At 45.3% G+C, this 23,838-nt stretch overlaps 4 protein-coding genes across 6 annotated transcripts in view; 3 read left to right on the forward strand and 1 right to left on the reverse strand.

The window, feature by feature from the left end:
* Positions 1–10,342, forward strand: part of NDUFS2 (NADH dehydrogenase (ubiquinone) Fe-S protein 2, 49kDa (NADH-coenzyme Q reductase)) — a 17,094-nt gene extending 6,752 nt beyond the window's left edge. The window contains exons 3-14 of the mRNA XM_006895490.1: positions 4,812–5,002; positions 6,767–6,887; positions 7,073–7,185; positions 7,457–7,531; positions 7,723–7,800; positions 7,925–8,010; positions 8,281–8,400; positions 9,135–9,264; positions 9,509–9,604; positions 9,865–9,948; positions 10,084–10,141; positions 10,305–10,342. Coding sequence (XP_006895552.1) covers positions 4,812–5,002; positions 6,767–6,887; positions 7,073–7,185; positions 7,457–7,531; positions 7,723–7,800; positions 7,925–8,010; positions 8,281–8,400; positions 9,135–9,264; positions 9,509–9,604; positions 9,865–9,948; positions 10,084–10,141; positions 10,305–10,342 — 1,190 coding nt within the window. The remainder of the gene's footprint in view (positions 1–4,811; positions 5,003–6,766; positions 6,888–7,072; positions 7,186–7,456; positions 7,532–7,722; positions 7,801–7,924; positions 8,011–8,280; positions 8,401–9,134; positions 9,265–9,508; positions 9,605–9,864; positions 9,949–10,083; positions 10,142–10,304) is intronic.
* Positions 10,343–11,194: 852 nt separating this feature from the next.
* On the forward strand, positions 11,195–14,067 carry FCER1G (Fc fragment of IgE, high affinity I, receptor for; gamma polypeptide). Its single transcript, XM_006895550.1, has 5 exons — positions 11,195–11,243; positions 13,141–13,232; positions 13,403–13,435; positions 13,831–13,851; positions 14,005–14,067. The coding sequence occupies exons 1-5, from the start codon at positions 11,195–11,197 to the stop codon at positions 14,065–14,067; spliced, it is 258 nt and encodes an 85-aa protein (XP_006895612.1).
* A 2,661-nt stretch (positions 14,068–16,728) lies between these two features.
* On the reverse strand, positions 16,729–17,947 carry APOA2 (apolipoprotein A-II). The gene is made up of 3 exons (XM_006895551.1): positions 17,896–17,947; positions 17,450–17,582; positions 16,729–16,846 (listed from the first exon to the last, which is right to left on the reverse strand). Exons 1-3 carry the CDS (start codon positions 17,945–17,947, stop codon positions 16,729–16,731), a joined length of 303 nt encoding a protein of 100 aa, XP_006895613.1.
* Positions 17,948–20,120: 2,173 nt separating this feature from the next.
* Positions 20,121–23,482, forward strand: TOMM40L (translocase of outer mitochondrial membrane 40 homolog (yeast)-like). 3 transcript variants are annotated; one of them, XM_006895491.1, is made up of 10 exons: positions 20,121–20,328; positions 20,537–20,786; positions 21,080–21,147; positions 21,424–21,516; positions 21,785–21,886; positions 22,007–22,112; positions 22,302–22,424; positions 22,527–22,603; positions 22,824–22,926; positions 23,066–23,482. In XM_006895491.1, exons 2-10 carry the CDS (start codon positions 20,672–20,674, stop codon positions 23,203–23,205), a joined length of 927 nt encoding a protein of 308 aa, XP_006895553.1. In that variant the 5' UTR covers positions 20,121–20,328; positions 20,537–20,671; the 3' UTR covers positions 23,206–23,482. The 3 variants fall into 3 exon arrangements, with proteins under 3 accessions (XP_006895553.1, XP_006895554.1, XP_006895555.1); XM_006895492.1 differs by lacking the exon at positions 21,785–21,886; XM_006895493.1 differs by lacking the exons at positions 21,424–21,516; positions 21,785–21,886.
* The last annotated feature ends 356 nt before the right edge of the window (positions 23,483–23,838 follow it).

Here is a 23,838-nt window from a genome sequence, read left to right on the forward strand (position 1 = left end):
TCCTTCAAAGCAGCCTGAACTACTTCTTTCATCACCATAGGCTCTTGCTCATATGTTGTTTCATGAAATTCTTCTGTGTCTTCCAATTCCTTTCAATACAGTGACTCAGTATACTCCTTCCATCTTCTTTTAATACTTCCAGCATAGTAGATCCAATTAAAATGTCCCATGCCAATCCATTTCATTTCATCAATGCCAAGTATGTCAATATTAATGTGTTCCTTTTCTTCCATTATTAACAAGCTCCAATTTTCCTACATTCATACTTCTCACACTCAACTTTCAAATCACTAGGGTCTGTTTGCAACAGTTCCTTTTCTTTTGTGATTCCCAATATGAAGGCTCAGCCTCAGGTACCATATCTGATCTGTTGTACACAGGGTTTTTTGATGGTCTGTTATTTCAGAAGTGGATGGCCAATCCTTCTCCCTAGTCTGTCTTAATTTGGGTGTTTGGCTTTAGAGCAGTGTTCGACAGACAGGCATTTTACCCAGAAAAGCTGATGAGAGTTTGCAGGTAACAGATTATGTGCTGGTCCCAGGGGTCCACACCTTCTGTGAATATATTGTGCTCTGACCCTCACCCCACCCTGCCAGCGTCCAACTCATTTCTCTCTCCTTACCCCTTTTGCATCCCCTGCCCCCAGCTAGCTCTGATTTGATGGCTCAGGCCTCCTACCACTTCTATCCTCCCATTTCCTTCTCCACTCCCCTGTGATATTGGTGCTCCTGGCGCAGGGGTGGTGGGGCAGTGTCCACACAGCAGGCTGATATCCATGTGCCTTGACTATTTTAGGAGCTTCTTTCTTTGCTGATTTCTTGCCACAGATCCATTTCCTCTTTAACTATCCTATACTGTATCATTGTCTTCATCTTCCTTAAATAGCATATTACCATGTCAGTCATTCTTTTGCTCAAAAACCTTCAGTTATTTCTGATTACTTTTCAATAGGTGTTTATAGTGACCATACATACAAAAGAACAAAATACTTTGTAGCCCTGCGCCGTCTTTGTCGGTATGTTTGAGCCCATTGTTGCAGCATTTGTGCCAGACCATGTTGATGAGGCTTTTTGTTTTGTTCCACTTACACCAAGCATGATGTCTGTCCTTCCCTAGTGCTTACTTAATGTTTACTGTGTACTGAGTATTATGCGCCTATCTATTTCTCTTACTCTCTGTTACAACTCAGTGAAAAATGGTTTGACTGTTCTAATTTTAAGGAAATTATGGTGCAAAGAATAGTCCCTGGGAGACACAAACTACTAGCTACTAGTTGAAAGGTTGGTATCTCTTACCCATCTAGAGGCACCTTCGAAGGCAGGCCTAGGGATGTGCTTCTGAACGGTCTGCTTTGCACACGTGTGGCCACCAGGAGTCAGTCAGGTCAGTGGCAGCAACAGTAACAACAACGTGGTTGCAAGGACTTTATTTATTTATTTTTAAATTTTTTTTTATTATTTTGTGTGTGTACCATCAAATCGGATCTGACTGGTACAGGAGGAGATTGCCCCTCCTCCGACAGGGCATCTGGTAGATTCGAACCACATATCTCTGGGATTGCAGTGCAGCTTCTTGCCACTAGGCCATCAGAGCTCCCCTGTGGTTGCAAGGACTTTAAAAGTTGACCAGTGACACACAGGCAGTTTTGAACTCAGATCTGTCTGACTCTTAAAACTCAATGTGAAGGATTTTGGTTGAGAAGATGGGGCTTTGGTTTCAAATCTCATTTGAAAGTCATTTAACAGTGAATAAAGTACCTACTTCATAGCATTATTATTATTATATGTATTAAGTGTGATGAAGTATAAACCATTTAGTGGCACATGCTTATTTTTTTATAAATATCAACTTATTACCATTACTTTTTCCTATCTCCAAACACTGCTCTTCTGTCTTTTGGGGTGCCCTAGTATGCATTCCACATTCACTCACTTACTTTTAAGATAATGTTGTGTGCTGATTTCACAGCTTAAAATACCTTTTCTTCCCTCTTGTCTGAATCATTCTCTATTCCTAAGAACCAGCTCCTATCCAACCTCTACGAAGTCCTTACAGTATTTTCTCTTCCTTTAAAGACTTACTTGATATTTCATAATTTACAGATTTGGCTTGTGCTTTTCACTTCTACTTTTTCCCAAATTAGATTGTAAGCATTATGAAGGTAGAAGCTGTTGTTAGTAGTAAGCATTAAGTATACATTTCCTGATTAATTGTTTGTTCATTGTATACTTTGAAAGATAGCAGGGTTTCATTCTGTTGTACATGAGTTACTATGATTTGAAACTGACTTGACCTTAACGACACCTAACAACAACAGATCCATAGTCTTTAGGAGAATAGGCCTGGAGTTGAATAGCTAAGTCAAATCCTGCCTCTGTCACTAGCTATGATCTTGGGCAACTCGTTTAGCCTCTCAGATCTCAGTATCTCCAATAAAATGGGAAAACAATAGTACCTCTGGTGGCTTGTTGTTGCGAAGTGCCATCAAGTTGAGTATGACTTGTATGGACTTATATGAACAACTGACCTGAACACTGTTCTATTATATGCCATCCTTATAATTTCTGACACACTCAATGCCATGGCTGCACTCAACTGGTCAACCCACCTCGTCAGATGTTGCAAACCAGATGCAGAAAGGAAGCAGGGACACAAGGAAATGAATTCTGAAAAAGAGGGAAAGCTGAGGCAGAGGTCCTCTCACAGGTTAGCTCTGGAAAAGGCCCCTTTCTCAGTCTCCCTATGGTTTTTATTTAGTTTAAGTCAATCCTCCTAAAAAATCCAATCTCCAGAGACTATATTTTCCTTATACTTAAGTGTTGCCAACATAACAATGGGTAAGCTTAATGTTTAAACTAAGACCAAAGTTCAGACACAGCATTCCCTACAGTGGGAGGCTGGGTGGAATTCTCTGTTTGCAGAGGGCATCCAGTTTCTCCTCCGGGGGACTGGTCGGTATTCTGTGTTTGTAGAGAGTGCTCAGTCCTGTCTGGACTCTGATCTAAGCTGCGGCTCAGTTATGGCTATGCTGGGGAATCCACAGTCAAGGGTCCTCCTCTCTTTTGCCACTTCTCCACCTTCTCAAGCATCATGTCCCTCTCTAAGGAATAACCTCTTTTAACAACATGCCTGGATTATGTCAGAAGAAGCTTCATCATCTTTGCCTCCAAGGAACACTCTTTCTTCAAGACATATCTGTTCTTTTTTGAGGGATATTCATTGCTTTTCTTCAGCACCACATTTCAAAGGCATCAATTCTTCTGTCATCCTTAGTCATTGTCCAGCTCTCAGATGCATAGCATGTGATTGAAAAAGGTCATGGCCTGAATCAGGTACACCTTAGTCCTCAGTCTGACATCATTACTCCTCAATAATTTGGATGTCCCTGACTACAGACTTTTCCCAACACAATACATCTCTCTCTCTCTCTTTTTTTTTTCTCTTTAACAATACATCTCTTGATCTCTTGATTGCTGGTACCAAATTTATTGATTGTGGATCCAAGTAAGATGAAGTTGTTAACTGTTTTCAATCCTTTCCCCATTTATCATGATGTTGCCTGTTGGTCCAGCAGTGAAGACTTTTGTTTATTTGTTTGTTTGTTTATTACATTTTATAAAGTCAGATGAGTGAGAGCTTTGGGGGACAGTGGGACATGCTCAGACCTTGGCAGCTGCCTTCATCATGGTGGCCAAGTCATTACTGAGTTCTTCTCACTTCCTCTCGGTGCAGATGTGTGTCCTCACCCTTTTCTTGATGAACTTGAGGGCCCGCTTGTTTTTGGAGACCTTGAGCAGCTCTGTGACACAGAACATGCATAGGAAATGAAACCTTGCATCTCCTGGATCATGTTCTGCACAAACTCGGTGTGCTTGGTGAGGTGTCCACGGTGGTGGCTGTGCCTCGGCCTGCTTATAGTCTTGGTTACTTTGCGGCCCTTGTTGAGGTCTATAGCCCAGGGGTAAGGGGCAGTGCACAGCCATGGCTCCTGTACTTGTATGGCTATCGTGGCAGAATGCAGATTTTTGTTCTCTTGATACTGAAATGTAATCCATATTGAAGTCTTCAGTGTTTAACCTTCTGCAGCAAGTGCTTCAAGTCCTCCTCACTTTCAGCAGTCAATGTTGTAGTGACTTTGTGGAAAGGAACTGCACTGCCAATGCAAAGCTATGCTGTTCGAATCTACCAGCTGCTCCAGGGAAGAAAAATGAGATTTACTACCTCTGAAATGCTACTGAAGGGTCAGCTACTGAATTGGTTCCAGCTAGATGGGAACGCAACAGCTGTCTACATAAGGCACTGTGGTGGTGCAGTAGTGAAGCCTTTAAATGCTAACTGAAAGATCAGCAGTTCAAACACAACAACCGCTTTCTCTGTGGAGAAAAAAATGGTGGTTTGACTCTGAAAGATTTCACCCTCAGAACAATTCTGTATTTGTCCTCTAGGGTTGCTATGAGTTGGAATTGAGTCTATGGTGGCAAGGCTTTTTTGCTGCTCTAGATTCTTGTGCGAATTAATTAAAAACAGTGCTTTGCTCATAAGAAATGTCACCAGTTACTGTTATATAACAAGTATTGTAGGAGAAATTGAAAGATTGAGATTTATGGGCCTTCTCAACAGAAAACTTATGTTTCTCTTTCTTTAGTCCCATTTAATGATTCCTTTCTAGGCTTATTTTATTGATGGTAAAAATAGAATAAGATAATGACTTAGCAAATGGATACTATATAAAGAGAGGTTAGTTCTTTATGTATCTTGGGGGAGTCCCAAGAGAAATACTATTTAGCTTCCAACCATTTCCAATCTCTCAGATGTGGATCCTCCTAAGGACACGATGGTGTCGAACCTGACCCTGAACTTCGGGCCCCAGCACCCAGCAGCCCATGGAGTCCTGCGGCTAGTGATGGAATTGAGTGGAGAGATGGTGCGGAAGTGTGACCCTCACATCGGACTGCTACACCGGGGCACTGAGAAGCTCATTGAATATAAGACCTATCTGCAGGTGAGGGTGAGGGGTGAACAGGGATGTTTTGCCTGAGACTTTGCTAGCTTACTGTTCCCAGAATCTCAGAAAAGGGGGATATTGAAGTGGAGCAACCTGTTGAGGCCCTTGAGACAGATTTTGTTGGGAGGATGATAAGGGATGGATGACAGAGGACCCTTGAGTCATCTGGATTTGTTTTACCGACAAGTGATGCTTTGCAGCTGGCGCTACATTCCCACATTTTCTCTGACTGACGTTTGGCTGGCTCCTTTATCCTCACTCTGCTGCCTCAGTTTCCTCCTTATACAAGTAGTGCGTCAAATCTCATGTCTCTGGAGAAAGAGAAGGAGCAGAGAGACGTCATTTCTCTAGGACTAACAGATGATTCTTGTATCTTCTAACTGTCAGAGTTTGTTTTTGAAACACTTAGTGAGTCAGAGTAACCAGGAAGGAGTTCGTGACTGAGTTTTTTTTATTTTAAGAGAACTCTGTGACCTAAATGCTCTGGGTCGGCTTTGAGGGAGCTGGGTCTGGATAGGAATCTGCATGTCTGTCTTTTTTAAAAGCAGTCCTCCTAAGATGGAGGGTGATCAGGTCAAGATTCAGTCATTGAGTCATTAGAGTAGGGATTGTTCACAGTGACTCGACTGTGATTCCTCTTCAGAGTCTAGGCAGTGATGGTTCCTGGTCCCAGAGTCCACGGAGTTAAGCCCTTGTAGCATTGTCTCACGTCACAGTGACGTCAAGATGAGAACAGGCTGTCCCAGAGAGGAGCATCTTGGTTCCACCTTCTTCCTGGAAGCCAAAGCTGGTTTAGCAGGGCTAGGACTTAATGGTTTGGGAATTTTTGTTGGGTTTTTTGTTTTGGCATTTTAGGAGAATAACCAGTCATTCCTACTCACTCCTACCAGCAACAAATCCCATCCTTCTCTGTGCTCTATCTTTCCTAAGTTTGTCACTCTAATATTTCTAAGACTGATTCCCTTTGTCCTTCATTATATCCGTGTCAAAAAAGAAAAGGAGGAGATTTGCAAGTCTCCAGTCCTTCTTTTTGGCTGAGAAATCACTTGGGTCAGAGGATTATTGGCAGTTGTGTGCTGGAGCCAGCTCAGAGTAACTTGGAAGAGCCAACTGTTACATTTTCGGGAATTTTGTGACAGGGTTGTTAAACGCAGCCATTATTAAAAAAATATTTTTCCTTTAACTTGTGATTTGAGTGAAAGTTTGTAGGCATTATTAAAACTTAGATTATATAAACTTATGTTCAGTGTGTTACATTAAAAATAAAAGTTGTTGTTTGTTGATATGTGTCATTGAGTCGCTTGCAACTTATAGTGACCCTATGTACAAGAGCCCTAAACCCTGCTCTATCCTGTGCCAACCTCACTGTCTCTCAACACACTACTCCCATTTATGAAATATTTAAAATGTAATGATTTTTAATTCTTTCATCTTTTTGATGAAAATGCCGTGTAACAGTGTGCTACTGCACATCTCTTTCCAACATTCAGTTATGTAATTTTGGAGGATTCATACTGGCTATTAGAGGAGTATTTTCACCATGGGAATTGGCAAACATGACAAATCAGGGGTTTTCCTCCTTTTTGGGAAGGTGATTATTAAACACTAACCAACATGGTCCTGGGTTTGAGGATGTTCTGTTTTGCTACAGTTTCTGAGGTTGACAAGGCTTATACGGCACTGGCCCCTGATGGTCACTTATAGTGAGGCTGGGACATGCGAAGTCTATTAAGTGTGACTCAGGTTCTTCCCTCTTCCCAGGCCCTGCCATATTTTGATCGTTTAGACTATGTCTCCATGATGTGTAATGAACAGGCCTATTCACTGGCTGTGGAGAAGTTGCTCAACATCCAGCCTCCTCCTCGGGCACAGTGGATCCGAGGTATGTCCTGTACCCTTCTTCCTGCATCCGGCTCATAGTGAACACAGCACAATGCCAACCCTACTTTGGCAACATTGAATCCAAGTGTAGTATCCAGACCTGTAGTGTTCAGACCCCAGGCTTTGCCCAGGGCTTCTCTCTCAGCCCCTGTGCCTTCTTTTCACCTTATCTCCCCCTCTCTTCAGTGCTGTTTGGGGAAATCACACGGCTTTTGAATCACATCATGGCTGTGACCACGCATGCCCTGGACATTGGGGCCATGACCCCCTTCTTCTGGATGTTTGAAGAAAGGGAGAAGGTATGAGAGAAAGGAATGGATATAAATAGCGAAAGAAGTACAGGAAATAGAGAACATCTGAGAAGGACAAGAGATTGAAAGAGAGAACATGAGGAGGGCATTTGTGGGGAGAAGTAGAGTATAACCTAAGTTATACAGTCTTAGGAACTCTGTTAGGAGGTGTCAGTTGGGCACGAGAAGGGAAAAAGGAAGAGGGTGGTGAGTAGACTACAGTGTTGTTGGACTTAGAGGTCTAGGACTTTGTCACTAATTCCCAGTGTGTCCTATCAAGATGTTTGAGTTCTATGAGCGAGTATCGGGAGCCCGAATGCATGCTGCTTACGTCCGGCCAGGAGGAGTGCACCAGGTGAGCAGGCTCCCCACCTCTCCCCTCAATTTTTAGTCCAGCCCTGGGTTCTCTGTGGCCACTGGAGGGCAGCATTGGTTGGTGGAATCTCGAAGGCTGACTTCCTGCCTGCATCCTCCTGTAGCTCTGGAGAGAAGACTCCTGAGTGGCATCTCTGCTGTACTCACTGTCACCCTCCAATTGGCTTTTAGGACCTCCCCCTAGGGCTTATGGATGACATCTATGAGTTTGCTAAGAACTTTTCTCTCCGGATTGATGAGGTAGAAGAGGTAAGATTGGAGGGAAAAATTTTTTTTCTTCTTTTTTTAAGTCCCTGCCTTACTGATATAGAAAGAAATATGGAAGTATTCTGGTATGGAAAAGTATTTAACGACTTGTTTTCTTCGCCAACAGATGCTGACCAATAATAGAATCTGGAAAAATCGGACAGTCGACATTGGTGTTGTAACAGCGGAGGATGCACTTAACTATGGTTTCAGGTGTGCGGACTAAGATTTCCCTCCTGGTTCCTACTTACAGCCTGGTGTGACCAGCCCTAAACCACCTTATTAGGGTTGATATTATAGTTCAAGGGAGGGACGGGAAAGTTCCAGCTTCCTATTTTGGCTTCAGGAATGTGTGGCACCGTCCTGGTGGTCTGAGTTTTCATCCTGAATTTCAGGGAGGAAGAACGGGAAACTCCAGAGGAAAGTGTGTCTCCTCTGTTGCTTTGTAGAATGTGGTTCTCACTCCTACTGTATTCTCTACAGCGGGGTGATGCTCCGGGGCTCAGGCATCCAGTGGGACCTGCGGAAGACGCAGCCCTATGATGTTTATGACCAGGTGGAGTTTGATGTTCCCATTGGCTCTCGAGGGGACTGCTATGATAGGTAAGGCCCAAATGATATCCTTGCTTATTTTCGAGCGAGTTTCCCCATCCAGCTTCTCTTTACTCATTTTCTCCTTTATTCTGCCTGCTATTACCTATGGAAGGAGCTCTGGTGGTATATAATGCCTAGTGTGCTGTGCTGCTTACTGAAGGGCTAGCAGTTCAAATCTTTCTAGGAGACAGATGAGCAATCTTCTCCAATTAAGATCTATAGTCCCAGAAACCCAGTGAAGGATCTCTGGGAGTAGTATTGACTTGAGGGCATTGAGATAATACTCATAGGAGTATTATCTATCTATCTATCTATCTATCTATCTATCTATCTATCTATCTAATCTATCTATCTATCTATCTATCTATCTATCTATCTATCTATCTATCCTAACCTGGGTTGCTTTTCAGGGCACTTTCACATATGTAACACTTTTATTTTATCCTTACATTATTCCCATTTGTTTGTTTAGGAGAGTATTCAGGAGGGAAAAGTTAAAGGGCATGATCTGAGAAAATAAAAAGATTTGGGGAAAAGACTAAACGGTAGAATCAGAAGATTGCAGGACCTAAGTAGGATAAGTCATAATAGGTGTGCATCTGAAGAGGAGATGTTGTACTAAAGAAAAATGAGTGAGAAAAGTTTGTCTAAATCTTTTTCAGATTGGTCAAAGGACTCCATTCCCTATCCCATATCTGATTCTCTGACCACCTCTTGTTCTGAGTCTGTCTTGTCTGCTTCAGGTACCTGTGTCGGGTGGAAGAGATGCGCCAGTCCCTTCGAATCATCATACAGTGTCTCAACAAGATGCCTCCTGGGGAGATCAAAGTTGATGACGCCAAAGTGTCTCCCCCTAAGCGAGCAGAGATGAAGGTTGGTTGTGGGGACAGAGAAAGTAGGATCAGTAGCCAGGGAGGATTACCTTGGGATTAGACTTTGCCTTTCTATAAGAATTAACCACAAGATTTTTAATCCCCTTAGCACTCTTGTTCTTCTCACTAACTTGTGTGTGGGGTTTTAGACTTCCAGAGGGTGAAAATTATTTTCTTTGCTATAGAAAGGTTTAGGAGATAGAGTTTATATCTAATTTATTAATGCTCCCTTTTCCCTTCTTCAGACTTCCATGGAGTCATTGATTCATCACTTCAAGCTTTACACTGAGGGCTACCAGGTTCCTCCAGGGGCTACATACACTGCTATTGAGGCTCCTAAGGTGAGACTGAAAAGGAAAAGACAGTCTGTAGAGTGAATGACTGAAACTGGGTATTCAAATAAGCTTGTGACTCAGAGCCATCATGGCATAGTGGTTAAATGGATTCCTATTCATAATATCATCAGTTCAGACTTGCAGGAGAAAGATGAGCCAGTATATCAAATAAGTGCTTGCTTGCGATGAGGCTGAGTAGAACAGTTTTGTTGACAGAAAAATGTTCTAAGTGTTAATGGAGGCATCCAATCTTCTTCCTCGGACAGGGTGAGTTTGGAGTGTACCTGGTATCTGATGGCAGCAGCCGCCCTTATCGGTGCAAGATCAAAGCTCCTGGTTTTGCCCACCTGGTAGGAAACAGTCCTTCTGATTCTAATGCCAATAAATGAATGTTGTAATTTACTGACCTTATAAAGTAAACAGGTCAAATCTGTCTCTACCCTGCAAATCTTGCCCTAACACCATTGCTATCTCATTCTCTCTAGGCTGGCCTGGATAAGATGTCTAAGGGACACATGTTGGCGGATGTTGTTGCCATCATAGGTACAAGGCCCTTTGTGAAGGAAAGATGTTCTGTACAGGAGGATGGGGGACAGAAAGAGAGAATTCCCTGTTCAGCAAAGACTAGGGGCATGGACACAATCTTTTAGACAAAGGGATGGGTTCTGAATCTTGACCAACTTTTCTCTGTCCCCTGACCTCCTAGGTACCCAAGATATTGTGTTTGGAGAAGTGGATCGGTGAGCAGGGAAACAATGTTTTATTTCCCTCTCCTGCCAGCTTCCTCAGCAATGTTTGTCATCATTGGAAATGGGAGTGTATGTATATGTATACAACTTTCAAGCTTTCTATGTTTGTACTAGAAAAGGAAAAAGTATAATAAATTAGCCGCTTTGCGGCCCCTACACCCAACCTTCTGGTATGGCATAGAATTTTACTGTCCTTTTCTTTGATGAGAAATTTGAGTGTCTGCTAACCCTTCATTTCTCTATTTGGTTTAGTTCTCACCAGTTTTTCCTGCTTATCCCCACCCCCTTCTCTGACTTGTCTGCTTTCTTTCCACTTCTCTGTTCCCCATTTCCCCCTTTCTTCCTCTTTCCCCGTCTGCCTCTTTACATCTAGGCCCTCTGTTTATTTATACAGATTGACAGAGTGCTCAAATCAAGACAGAGATAAAATTCCAGATGGAAGGGAAGGGGATATATTGGGGGGGGGGGTGTCTCAGGCATTCAGGCGTCCCAAGGGGCAATTTATCAGCTATATCTCTGAAGGGAGCAGGAGGAGAGAAAGATGGCGGATGTAGACAGCTTTCTCAAAGTATGAGAGTCACCTATTCCCATAGATGAGGGGCCTTAATGAAGGACTAAGGCTTGAACAGCCAGATCTCCCAGCTCCCCTCATTGGCCCTTCCGGGAGCCACCCGGTTTTAGGGCAGGAAGGGGAAGGGGCCAAAGCGTGGGGGAAGGCGTGGCAGGAAGGGGGGGAACTCTGTGGTCAGGGAACTGCTCACTGAGCCTGTACAGCTGCGCAGTGCTGTTAGGACGTCCGATCCACAGCTCGGCCCGGCCCGGCCCTGGCCCCGGCCCCCTGCACACGATGCTTCCAGCAGTGGTCTTGCTCATACTTCTTTTGGTTGAACAAGCAGGTGAGAAAGTTGGGTGAGGGACAGTGCACTGAGCTGTGTGGTAGAAGTCCAGGACGTGTTGGACAAAGGGACTGAAGAAGAGTGGCAGTGGGAGAGAGGCACCGGCTGAGAAAGAAGGACACAGAACCAGTGACTAGTCTTAACCAGCCCCTACCCAGAGCATTAGGTTCATGCGTGTAGGTCCCTCCTTTCTTGTCCCAATCTTTCATAGCTCTTGACTTCTTCCTGTCCCATTTCAGTCATAATTTTTCTCTTTGAAGGATTTGTGAACTCTTGATGCTTCAGTTTGTCAAGAGGTGATAGTTGTATGATAGGAAGATCTCTTCCCACAATGTTCCATTTCCCATAATCTGCATTTTCATGAAGGACGTTTTTGGGCTTTACTGGGACTCAAATGTAGCTAATAAAACAATGCAGAGCTCCCTTCAAGAAAGCAAGGGCCTGTCCTGGTCTTTGAGAGTAAGGGTGATCTAGATGAACAAGCGCAATTGTTAACATACATTCTGTCAGTATGCTGATGTGAGAATGGGCAGCACAAAATGCCCTCTAGAGACCCTGGCATCAGCTGAGAAATACAGGCAGAAATGGGAAAGGCCCAGTGACTTACAGTCTCTAGTCGTTTTATTTAAGAACCTTCACAAGTAGCTGTCTTCTTTATCTGTGCTGGAAGCATATGTATTTGTGGTTTGAGAGGGATGGTAGCAGCTGGGTCTCAGAGGGGAGAGAGGTTGGGTAGACTTCTGGAAACTGAAGAAATTGAAAGAGAATAAAAGGGGAGGGGCTTTGCCGACTCAGTTATGAAGACAGATGGATTAAATTAGCTCCCATTGTGTTGTCATGGGAGTAGAAGGGAGCAAGAGATAGGAGGCTTGAAGGAAACAGCAAATGCTTTGGAAACAAATCCTGCATTTGAGTTTCTAGCTCTGCTCCTTTTGGATGACTTACTTATTAGCTATCCTGAGCCTTGGTTTTATCACCATAAAATGGTGGTGATGATGTTTCCCTCAGGAGTCTTGAGATTTGTGCAATAGTCTGTGTGAAAATGTGTGGTAAACTAAAAAGTGTTCTACTGATACTGATACATCACCCCTGAGCCCTTCTGATAAGGCCTGGAGCAATCTCTGGAGTGCAGACCCTATTTGATTTGGGGGATTTTTTAAAATTACACGAAACTTCCCTATTCAGGCCCAGAGTGAGTGAGTAAGTGACAGGGCAGAGTAGCGGGACATGCAATTCACGGAGCTTACTATCTTTTCCTTGAGCTGGGCTCAGACGCTCGCCATCCTTGAGTCCCAAGACTTTGGTATCTATAAAATAATGGGAAAGCAAACCCCTTGTTTTTAAGTATTTTAACTGTCTTGAGGGAAGACAGCACAGTGACAAAGCTTGGGCTACAAGATGACCAATAATAGAGTAATTGACTTCTCTCCCTTCCCCAGCACACATCCTTCCTGTCCAGCCCTCAGCCACAGGTCACAGGACTTTGCAGAGGCACCCCTGTGGTTTCTGTGCTGAAATTTGTCACTGCCTCTCTCATGCTCTACCCCTTGGGCTGAGGTTTTGGGTCTTAGCCCAATAAGCACAGATGAGTCCCCGGAGGGGAATGAAGTGCTCAATGATGCCTGAGCAACTCTACAACCTTAGAAAGTGAGGACTGAAGAGGAAGGACAGAACAAGTCACACCTTTTACCCTGTCCTACAACAGAGCCGGGGGTGGAGGGCTGGGAGAGTGGTGTGTGTTCAAAGAAATAGGACTCTGAAGAGGAATGCTGTTTCTTCCCTGCGAGAACCCCACCTCCAGGCCCTGTCCTACCTCCTAGAGCCTTTTCACTTCTTTCCTCTGAGCATCAGATCCCCCTAATGCCCCTGACCCCATGGGCACCCTCTGTCCCCTCAGCGGCCCTGGGAGAGCCTCAGCTGTGCTATATCCTGGATGCAATACTGTTTTTGTATGGCATTGTGCTCACCCTGCTCTACTGTCGACTCAAGGTAAGTCTGGGCCAGGCTCGGGTAAGGAATGGATGGACAAGAGAGGGAGGGTGGCAGCAGCTTAGATTCTAGGAATGAGAGTGACAATAAAAGGTTCCCTCACGGAGTTAGGAGGGAAGGAGGATGGACTCCTAACTTTCTCTTTACTGATCACCTTTCCTCCATTCCAGATCCAAATGCGAAAGGCAGTAGCCAGCTATGAGGTATGGACTCAACCACCCCTGGGTGTCAACTGGTCTTTCAGACTTAGCTCCTGTGGGACTCTAGGGTTTGAGGCCTATGGACCTCGGGGAGGGTAGATGTCAGGTGCTGATCTGTTTATGCTTCGGTCCCCGACCTCCCATCTCACTTCACCCCACCCTTCTTAGCAGACCACAGAGAGGAATCAAGTAAGGTGACAATATATGAGAGAGTTGTATATTGTGTTCATAGTTAGGTTGGCAAATAGGCTTTCATATCCCTGGACATATATGTGTGTGTCCTCTAGTTCAGAGAGGCTGGTTACCTTTGGCCAGATATTTTCCCAGGTGGGGAAGCAGATGCTAAAAGGCCCAAAGGGATGTGCAGGTCTAATTCCTTGCCCTTTTTGCCTCCGCAGAAGTCAGATGGCATTTACACAGTGAGTATTTACACTGCCTCCCTCTACCACCTGTTCCAAGAAGTCAGCAGAAAAGGGTGGAATTTTGAGTCACCTCTGGAAGGGATGGAGTCTCTGGGGTGGGGTGAAGCCCTAGGCGGGGCTCCTGATCATCTTCTGACTCCCCACCTCCAGGGCCTGAGCACTCGGAATCAGGAGACTTACGAGACTCTAAAGCATGAGAAGCCACAACAGTAGATTTAGAATGGACACCCTCGGTCATATCTTCTGCTCTAGTCCTCCTGCCAGTCCTCATGGTTGCCATCCACATACGCTCCCTTCCCTTGCCGTTAATACCACCTGACCCCACTATGTAATGACACTTGCCCCTCATTAATGTTTACCAGTGAATCCTCCTCCCTGTCAAAGACTTTTGCTCAAATGTTATTCATTAACATTCTAGACTTGCCCCCTTGCCCTACCATTTTCCTCCCTGCTCCCAACTTCTACTAAGCAATGTCATAAGAGTTCCTTCAATAAAACCACTGCAGACTGGCTTCTCTTTATTCATTCATTTATTCAGTCTCTGCCAAGCATTAGGCTGGACACAGGTTGGTTTATTTTTTTTACTATATACCTTTTATTATTATTTATTGTGGTAAAATATAACACACACAAATACAAAAGCTGCTATTTCAGCCTGAAGATCGTTTGGGGTATAGCAGATTCAGTACCTGACCTCAAGAGCTCACAAGTGAATGAATTTCTGGACATTTTGTTTGCATGAGAGATGAATGCTCACTATGGCTGAGGGAGGGGTAAGACCACTGACCTCCAGATGCCCTGGGTGGGTGCTGGCAGTGTCTGAGCACTAGTGTGGGAAGTATTCAGGCACATTTGGAGGTTTTAAAAACCAATTGATTCTGATTCATGTTGACCCATGTGTATCTGACTGGAGCTGTGTTCCATAGGGTTTTCAGTAGACCTTTCTTCCAAGGAACCTCTGAGTGGATTTGACCTTGAAACTTTTAGTTAACAGTTGAGTGCATTAATCATGTGCATTCCCTAGCTTGGGTGTGTGTGTTTTAAAGGTGTTATTGTTGTTGTTTACTCTCGAGTCAGAACCAACTCAGTTGACCCTCCAGTGGGTTTTCAGAGAAAGTAAATCACATGGGAGGAGACTCTCCATCCTCCTTCCATGGAGCATCTGGTGATTTTGAACCACAGGCCTTTGGGATTGCTACACACCTTATAACTAGGCCACTAGAGTTCCTAAGAAACTATTTCTGCACCCAACTTGGCCTTCTGTGCCTGAAAATTAAATCAGAGTGGGTTGTGGGGAAGTCTGGCTGTGCTATCCAAGTAATCACCAATCCAGATTAGAGTGGCCTTCAGGGAGCAGTGTGAGGACCATTCACAGTGTACGTGCACATGGGGATTAACAGAGCTGAGAAACCCCATGTGCGGGAGGAATGGTAGAAGTAGTGTTGTGTAATGCTTGCAGTGAAAGGTTTTATGAGAGCAGTGATCTTTCAGCAGACTCCGGGGCAAGAGAACTTTTAGAGGGTCGGATAAGGATGGAATGAATGAGACCAAGGGGAACAAATCCAATCCACACAGAAGGTCAGCTCCTGTGAGTGTGTGAGAAGGTGGTCAAGGAATCCCTCTGGTCAGTTCCTGTCCTGTTGTTAGTTCTGCTAGGAGGTGGGATACTTGCATCTGATCCAGCAGCCCAGTCAAAATGGATGCATAGTCTCTATACTTATCCTGACAACTTCTGATTCTAGGCTAACCTTTGCACTGCATAGATTTTCCAGTGTGTAGTATTATTTGCTTATCTTGCTAATCCTGTGAAGAAATTCAGGTTCTTTGAAGTTAACCTGCCCAAGGTCACCTTGCAAGTTATAAAGTGGGATTCAGACCAAGATCTCTTTACTGTCAGACATTTTTGCAGAGAGGGACAAAGTGAAGATATGAGGAAACAGAAAAAGAGAGGAGTAATTGTGAGTGTAAGAATCTTGAGACCAAATTGAGGAGATTTGTCAGTATAAGGAAGAAATTAGAGCAACTCTTTTAAAGGTAAAATGGGAATAAACTTTAATAGAAAAATAGTTTCTTTTTTCTTTGCTCTACATTTTGAAATTGTGATCCTTACAGCATTGATTCAGTCTGATTTCCATTCCATTTATATTCAATCAAGCTCTCAGCATTTCTGTGGTACCACATTATCTACCAAGTTGAGTACCTGTCAGGGCTGTAAATGACCATGAATGGCTACTAACTGCAGATCAGTTTTATGAAAAACACTTTGATCAGTAGGGAAGAGGCTTGCAATGTTAAGGGGCTTAACTGAGAGGCTTTCAATGGAGGAATGAAAGCACTTTTAGGAGAGGAATACTTTCAGGTCTTTTACTGAGGGAGAAGGGAAACTCAGAAGGAATGATCTTGACATCTATAGTTTTCTCTCATGGAAGTTTTCACTTTGTGACCACACACACACACACACACACACACGGGTCGAGGAATTTAGTTCACACATCTTTCATCGCTTTCAGGGTTTTGTGTCCAACACAAAACTTTTTAGTGCTCTGTGACATCAGTCAGACCCAGGTTTGTAGGGAGACTTCTTTCGCTTGGAAAAGAGTAAAGGATCACAGGCATCCCCACTATGTCATTTCTACCATCTATCTTCTACCACCCCACACCAAAGACCCCTTTCTTTAAGAATCAGCTTTTTCTCTGTCCTACCATCCTACTCCCCTACTTCTCCAACTTCCTCCCATCCCTAAAACACAGCAGGCTCACAGGTTGACTGATTCAGTATTTATTGTAGAAAACAGAAATCAGTAGAGAAAGAAGCTGGAGTCCTCGCCATATTTCAGGGGCCAGATGAGGATGAAAGGCAAAGGTCTGGACACTTCACTTGGCAGCAGACTCTGCTTTGTGTTTCATGAAGTTGTTGATGAGGCTAAGTATATCTTCTCTAGCCTTCTGGACCAGGGGTTTCAGCTTGTCCGTTGTCTTCTCAAAGTAATCCCTGGATATAAATGGGACTAAAGGTCAGCATGAGTGGCCCTGTGTACTGGGAACTGCCTTGTTGGTGGAGGGTCAGAGCAGACTGATCCAAATACCCAAGTGCTACTGTCTGGTCCATTCTAACATGGTAAAGGCCCCAGAAGGAGAAGAAAACTTTCCATAAGGCAGAGGAATGTATTGCTAGAGATAGAAATTCAAGGCCCCTTTGCAGTAGTCCCTATCTTTCAGGAGGCTAATAAGGATCTAAGTGAGGTTCACAAAAGGATTTTCCTCTCCTATTTCTATTTCTGCCCAAGGGAGCTCTGGTGGTGGAGTCTATAGGGAACTTTGCTGCTAACCCAAAGGCCAGGCCACACCTCTCTGGAACTTCTACTCCACCAGTGGCTATACTGGAGAAAGATGGACAATTTTCTCCCATGTCATTTATGCTGAGCCTTAGAAGCCCAACAGAGGGCTGGCTATGAATCAGTTCAGACTTGACAGCAATGAATAGGGTAGTAGACTTTATACTTGATTTTTCCTAACCCTCACCCCTGAGTTCAGTCTTCCCTGAGATCTTCCATCTTCCTCTCCACACCTCCTGAACCCTTTCCTTGGTACTTACCTGGCCTGGGTTGGAATCTCACTGGCCTTTGCTCTCTCCAGCAGGTCTTGGCTATACTGGCTCAGGCTCTGAAAGTACTGAGTGAAAGTACTCTGCGCATTTCCCTCCTCCGCCTGTCTCCGAACCAAGGCTCCTGTGTGTACACACACACACACACACACACACACACACACACACACACACACACATTTTTCTCAGTTGGGAACACAGAGACCGAGTCCTGGCTTCCTGCCACACCTTCTGCCAATGCTCAGTATTAGCTCTCAGCCCCTTCTCCTATGTCCAGCTTCAGGTTTTTGGATGATATTTCTGGGATTTAGAGGAAGATTAATCTTCCCTTTGAGCTTATAGTTGCCAGAATTGGACCTAAGAATCTAGACAGATGGGTGGCTAGGAGTAGCAGCAGCATCTCTCTTGGGGGGCCCCTCATTCCATATTATACCCACCTTCAAGGCTACAGATGGTGAGAAGCAGCACAGTCATTGCAAGCAGCTTCATGGTGGTAGCAGTGTGGAAGACACAACCTGGTGACAGAAGGGAAACTCTGAATCCCTGTGGTCTTCAGCACCTCCCCAAAGATCTTCCCCACTCCAACCCGATTCCCTCCTTTTCTTCAATTAAAACCCAGGCTTCGTTGGATACTTCCCACACTTCCTACTCCCTTACCTTACCCACTCAGTGTCTCTGTCCTTGGAGTCCGTGCTTGGCCTAACTGGAGAGGCAATGGGATATATACCTCTTTGCTCCCCCACCCCTGTCAGGTGACAGAAATTGAGGAAGGGCCTAGTGGGACAGTTGCTGTCTTTGAGTAAACAGGTCAGAGAAGTGGGGGAGGATAGGACAAACATATAGGGATTTGTGGAGATGAGATAGGAGGTGGGGTACCTGTAATGGCTTTAGTGGAGGCCAAGAGGGTGAACTTTAGGCTAGTTGGAATTACTGGGGGAGGGGGACTGAGCTAATAGTCCTTGACTTGAATGCAGCAGGAAGCAAGACTCCTGGTTCTTTCTCTGGAAAGTTCTGGCATGTCAAGCCCTCACCTCTTGGTTGGTGTCTCTATTCCAAAGTGGTTAGATTTAATCTTACTCTGCTCCTTTTCATTGTGATTTGACAAAGTGGTATTGAGGAAAGAAGAGGGGAGTTGAAACCAGGGGTAGGGTTGAGGAGAATGGAACTTTTAGCAACAAGGAGGTCAGGGTCAGAGGGCAAATGTCATTGACTCTGTTCCGTTTCTAAGTTAATGTGTAATGAGAAAGGGGAGAAAACACGAAATCCCAGAATGATCTTCCTGGGTGCTAATATGAGTACACCCTACCCCCAATAAAACAAATTCAGCAAGCAGCTTCGGTCCTTCCCTCTTAATTAATGGCGTGGGCAGGGGGAAAGTGATAGGCTTCTGCCAGGTTAAAAGTTGAAGGTCTCTAGTTATTTGATCACCTTATCAGTCCTAGGTAGTGGTCAGGCAATATTGAATCAGCAGGGGCAATAGCATCTCTCTGGCCAAGACCCTGGCTTATGTCCCAGCGCTGATTGTGAGGAAGGGAAGAGGTACATTCCCTAAATCAAAGCATTTGGGCAAAATCAGCTAAATACAAAGAAAATCAACATTTCATTCCTCTGCCAAGTTCACGAAACACTGTAAGGACAACTACCATATAAGACCATTATTGTAGAAATAGATAAGTAGTAAAACGTGTATGAGGATCTAAGGGAGGGGGAGAGAGAGGGGTAATCATAGAGTCGCACAATTTGATGGGTGGAGGGAGGGCTAGGTTAAGGAAATGGGAAAGATCTGGTGTGAAAAACAATGTATATGAACTTTGTAAGTAAACCAGTATAAATTTACAACCCCCGCCCCCCCCCCAAAAAAAAAGAAATAACTCCTCCTTTACTAATCGTTCTCCTATGAAGTACTTAGTGTGTGAGTCAACCTATTGATTTACCTCTGATCCTGGAGCAGAGGACATTTGGGGATCTGAGTCTGTATTCCTGGATTGTACTTGCCAACTGTGCCTTGGGGTTCATCAAGAAGGGACTGGCTAACTACAGGGTAGCTATTTCAGGGAATACCTTTTTTAGAGCTAAAGCTAGCGCCCCTGCTCCTCTCTTATCCACCCACACCCCTTGTGCGAAGAGGGCAAAACGATTAAAAGAAAGAAGAGAAATCAATACCTACAGGAGTGATGCGTGCGTCTATGTCTTAGAGCTGTTCTTGTGAATTGTTGAGTTTGTTCTTGCGAGTAGTATTCACTTGGAGGTGTTCTGTGGAGGGCTGTCAGGAGGGATCTACAAGGATTTTCTTTGGAGAAGAGAGGGAGGAAGGAACAAGGGTTTGGAAGAAGTCTTTACAATTGTTCCCACCACTACTCTTGACAAGACCCTAGAGACCATGCTTCACAGTTTAGGTTTTCTCAGTGGTCCGGACGGAATTTCAGTTGTTCCCGCTCCAAGATGCTCCCCCTAGTGTCCAGAACACTCACAGGCTTTGCCCGACCTTGAGAGGCCGGGCAGTCTAAGGTCTTTTGCTTGAGGAAGTCTAAGGATCTACCACAAATCAAATCCCGCCTGCTTCTGCCGCAACGCCCAGGTTGGAGCACCTCGGTTGAGGCGCCTGCCACTCCTTCGCTTCCTCCTCTCTTATTGGTTTCTAGTAGAGCAAGGCGGTCTTTTATCATCATTTGGGCGGGGACAAATCCGGGACCGGGAGGTAGGTTGGACCTTTGATATCTTTTTTTTTTGCCCAGTTCCAAGATGGCGCTCGCGACCACGCTAAGAATACAATGTGAAGCCTCAAAGCTGCCATCACTCAAGATGGCCGCCCCCACCGAGATGACCGGGGTGTGCCGGGGGGGAAAGGTGCAGTAAGGTGGTCTGAGACGGTAAGAGGTATTGCTTCATTGTAGGCCTGGTGTAGGACCCTGGGGATGAAGAGAAAAAAAAAAGGAAGCTGGGTGAGGACTGTGATAAGGGCTAGGATTAAAGAGTGGAGGAGGGGACCGGGTGACAGGTAGGGGTGAGGCATCAAGGATGGGACTGGAGGGTGCATGGGTTCGATCTTTCCATCGATGCCTTCTTCTGCTATTCCAGGTCTAACGTCGGACCATGTTGAAGTTTCTGGGATTGGAAAGCTTGATGATGGGGGGTGGGGCCCGTGGAGGGTAGAGGGAGCAATAGCGTCCTTTCTCAGGCTAACCCGGGCCCCTGTCCCTCCTCTGGATTGGGATGGGGAACACACTGGGCCTGGCACCCATGGGGGCCATGCCTCGCCGGAGCCCCCGTCGAGAGGAACCTCTGCCCAATCCCGGGAGCTTCGATGAGCTGCACCGGCTATGCAAAGGTGGGGACTTGGCATTATGGTGCTTCAAGTTAGAATGGACAGAGCAAGGGAGGGTCTTGAATGTTGGGTGTCTAGGGTTGGGGACAGGAAAGGGATGGTCATAGCAGAGCGTGCAGCCTCAGAGAGGACCAGTTGCCAGAATAAAGTGGAGCATTTCACTGCAGGACTTGAAAGGAGGTCAATTCCTCTAAAGTATTTCTTATGGGATTGAAAAGGAAGAGTACTTTATTGGGTAGGGGTTCTTTGTCTATATGTCCGTACTATTCCTTTTTTTCTCCTCATGCCTCCTTCAGATGTATTTCCAGCACAGATGGAGGGAGTGAAGCTCATTGTCAACAAGGTTCTGAGCAGCCATTTCCAGGTGCTCCCATGTCTCTGACCCCTCTTGACTAGTCCTCCTTGTTTGTCCCTCGACCTTCTCATTTCCTTTATATTCCAAACTTAACCAGGCTCTATGAGTCAAATGAGGGAGGAACTCTATTTCCCTTGTTTGTGGGACTTGTTGCTTTTAATCTTTGACCTACAGTGTGTTGGGATGTGTGGGATTCTTAAGAGATCCTCTGAGTGGGGAGAAGATGGGATGCAGGGTTGAAATGGTGCAGTAGTCTCTCCCTTTCAATGACTCCTCTTTCCTCAGGTGGCTCACACTGTACATATGAGTGCCCTGGGCTTGCCAGGTTATCACCTCCATGCGGCCTATGCAGGTGACTGTCAGCTTAGTCCCAATGAGGTGAGGACTCTCCACACCTTGTCATCTCCCCAAAAGCTCGCCTGGGGCCAGGTCTAGGGGAGGAGGAAATTTGTTACTATGTAGAATGGGCAAGAGAGCTGATTTTGTGTCTTCTGAATGATAGGTAAGGGGAAACTTGTGTGAAGAGCTCAGAGTTTGTCTTTGTGGTTCCGCCAGAGGGCGCCAGGAACTGTTAAGGAATTCATGTATTGGGATTTAGACTTAGACATGCTGCACCGCTCAGCATCTCAATCTACCCTCCCAACAGGTATTCCCCACTGTAGTAGGAGATATGGACAGCAGTGGTAGCCTCAACGCCCAGGTCCTGCTCCTCTTAGCAGATCGGCTTCGAGCCAAGGCTGTCTTCCAGGTGATCTTGCTTCCTGCCTTCCTGCCTCCGTCCATTGAGGCATTTCTTCTATTTTTCCAGTGAAGACAGTAGTGATCTTATAGTGGGAGGGAAATTTTACTTCTTGTTCTCTCCACCTAGACGCAGCAGGCCAAGTTCCTGACTTGGCAGTTTGATGGCGAGTATCGGGGAGATGATTACACAGCTACAGTAACCCTGGGAAATCCTGACCTGATTGGAGAATCAGGTGAGACATTCGGCCACTGGGTTCTTTTTTACCTTCACTCCCTGCATTCTAATGTTGGCTTGTTCATCTGTACAGTTGAGAGATTAGGAAAGGACTTTTTGGGGGGTGGTTATTAGGAGTGGGGGTGGTCCAGCTATTTATTATCTGTATGAATATTCCCTAACTCCATGCTTCCACATTCCTCCACAGTGATCATGGTTGCACACTTCCTGCAGAGCCTCACTCATCGGCTGGTGCTAGGGGGAGAACTAGTTTATCACCGGAGGCCCGGCGAAGAGGGGGCCATCTTAACACTGGCTGGGAAGTACTCAGGTATGGGGTCAGTTAGAGTAGTGACAGGGAGGGGAAATCCTGGATTTTGTTGGTGTTTCTAACATTCTTTCCCCTTCTGTTTGTTAAATTATTTTTTAATAGCTGTGCACTGGGAAGCTACATTGAATGTGGGGTCTGGCGGGGCCCATGCAAGTTATTACCACAGAGCAAATGAACAGGTGAGACTACTAAGCCCCCTCCCCTCTGACCTCGGAAAGCCGGCTCTGTTCTTTTGCCCCTCTGGACCCCACAGACTTTGCTGACCTACTATTCTCCCTACTTACCCTCACATCTATTTTCATGAATGCCTTCATTCTGATTGGTACTGATCCTCTGTCAAGACTCCTCTGTATTCTCCCCTGAGGCATATCCTCTCTCATCCTTGCCCATTATTTTCAGGTTCAGGTTGGAGTGGAATTTGAAGCAAACACAAGATTACAGGACACAACCTTCTCCTTTGGCTACCACCTTACTCTGCCCCAGGCCAATATGGTGTTTAGAGGTGAGGATTATTGCAACAATGTTCAGAAGTGCTGAGACATTTGAGGCCTGTAGAGGATGAAGATGCACTACCTTACTTCTGCTGACCCCTTTTTTCAAGCCATGTTAAGTAACCTATTTGGTGCTCTCTTCCCCAACAGGCTTGGTGGATAGTAACTGGTGTGTGGGTGCTGTGCTGGAGAAGAAGATGCCTCCATTACCTGTCACTCTAGCCCTCGGAGCTTTCCTCAATCACTGGCGCAACAGATTCCATTGTGGCTTCAGCATCACTGTGGGCTGAGTTTGTCCTCAAGCCCCCACAGCAGCTGGAACCTCTGAGTCAGGTGTCCTAGGGCCAGAGACTAGGCCCCCCTGTAGAGCTCACTTTGCTGGGTGAGCTCTAGATCCCAGGTGCAGAGTCGGGACAGGACCAATTCACCTCAGAACTGGAGCTGCCACAAGGGTAGCCAATGAAGCAGTGGTTTGAGGATCCCTCCTCTACCATAAGCCTCTCTGTCATCTTCCTTAGGGCTTTGGACTAAGAGGGGGAAATTAAGGATATATCTGGCTGATATTTCTCCTTTACTTCTTATCCTTTTGGATTAAAGCTCCTAGCCTCTTGTTCAGAGCAGAAAATTCTGCACAGGATTAGTTTCCTGTCAGGTTTCTAACCTGGAGTCTCCCAAGGCTTTGAAAAGAGGGCTTAAGGGCTAAATCTTTGGCCTCAGAAAGCAAGGCCCACCTATTCCCAGAGGAGCTTTACCTCAAAGCCCTGAGGCTACCTTCCTCCCGATCTTCTGTGCTTCCAGAGAACAAATTTTTGCCCATAACCACTCTGTACTCCCCCCATGACAGCATGAAGAGACAGTTACTGTTTTAGTCTTTCATTGCAATCACTGGATTCCCTTTCTGTCCAAACTTTCCCCTTCCCACT

This window comes from Elephantulus edwardii, unplaced genomic scaffold (assembly GCF_000299155.1).
Source record: "Elephantulus edwardii isolate Elephantulus edwardi_28Jun2011 unplaced genomic scaffold, EleEdw1.0 scaffold00168, whole genome shotgun sequence".
In the NCBI taxonomy this organism is placed as follows: domain Eukaryota; kingdom Metazoa; phylum Chordata; class Mammalia; order Macroscelidea; family Macroscelididae; genus Elephantulus; species Elephantulus edwardii.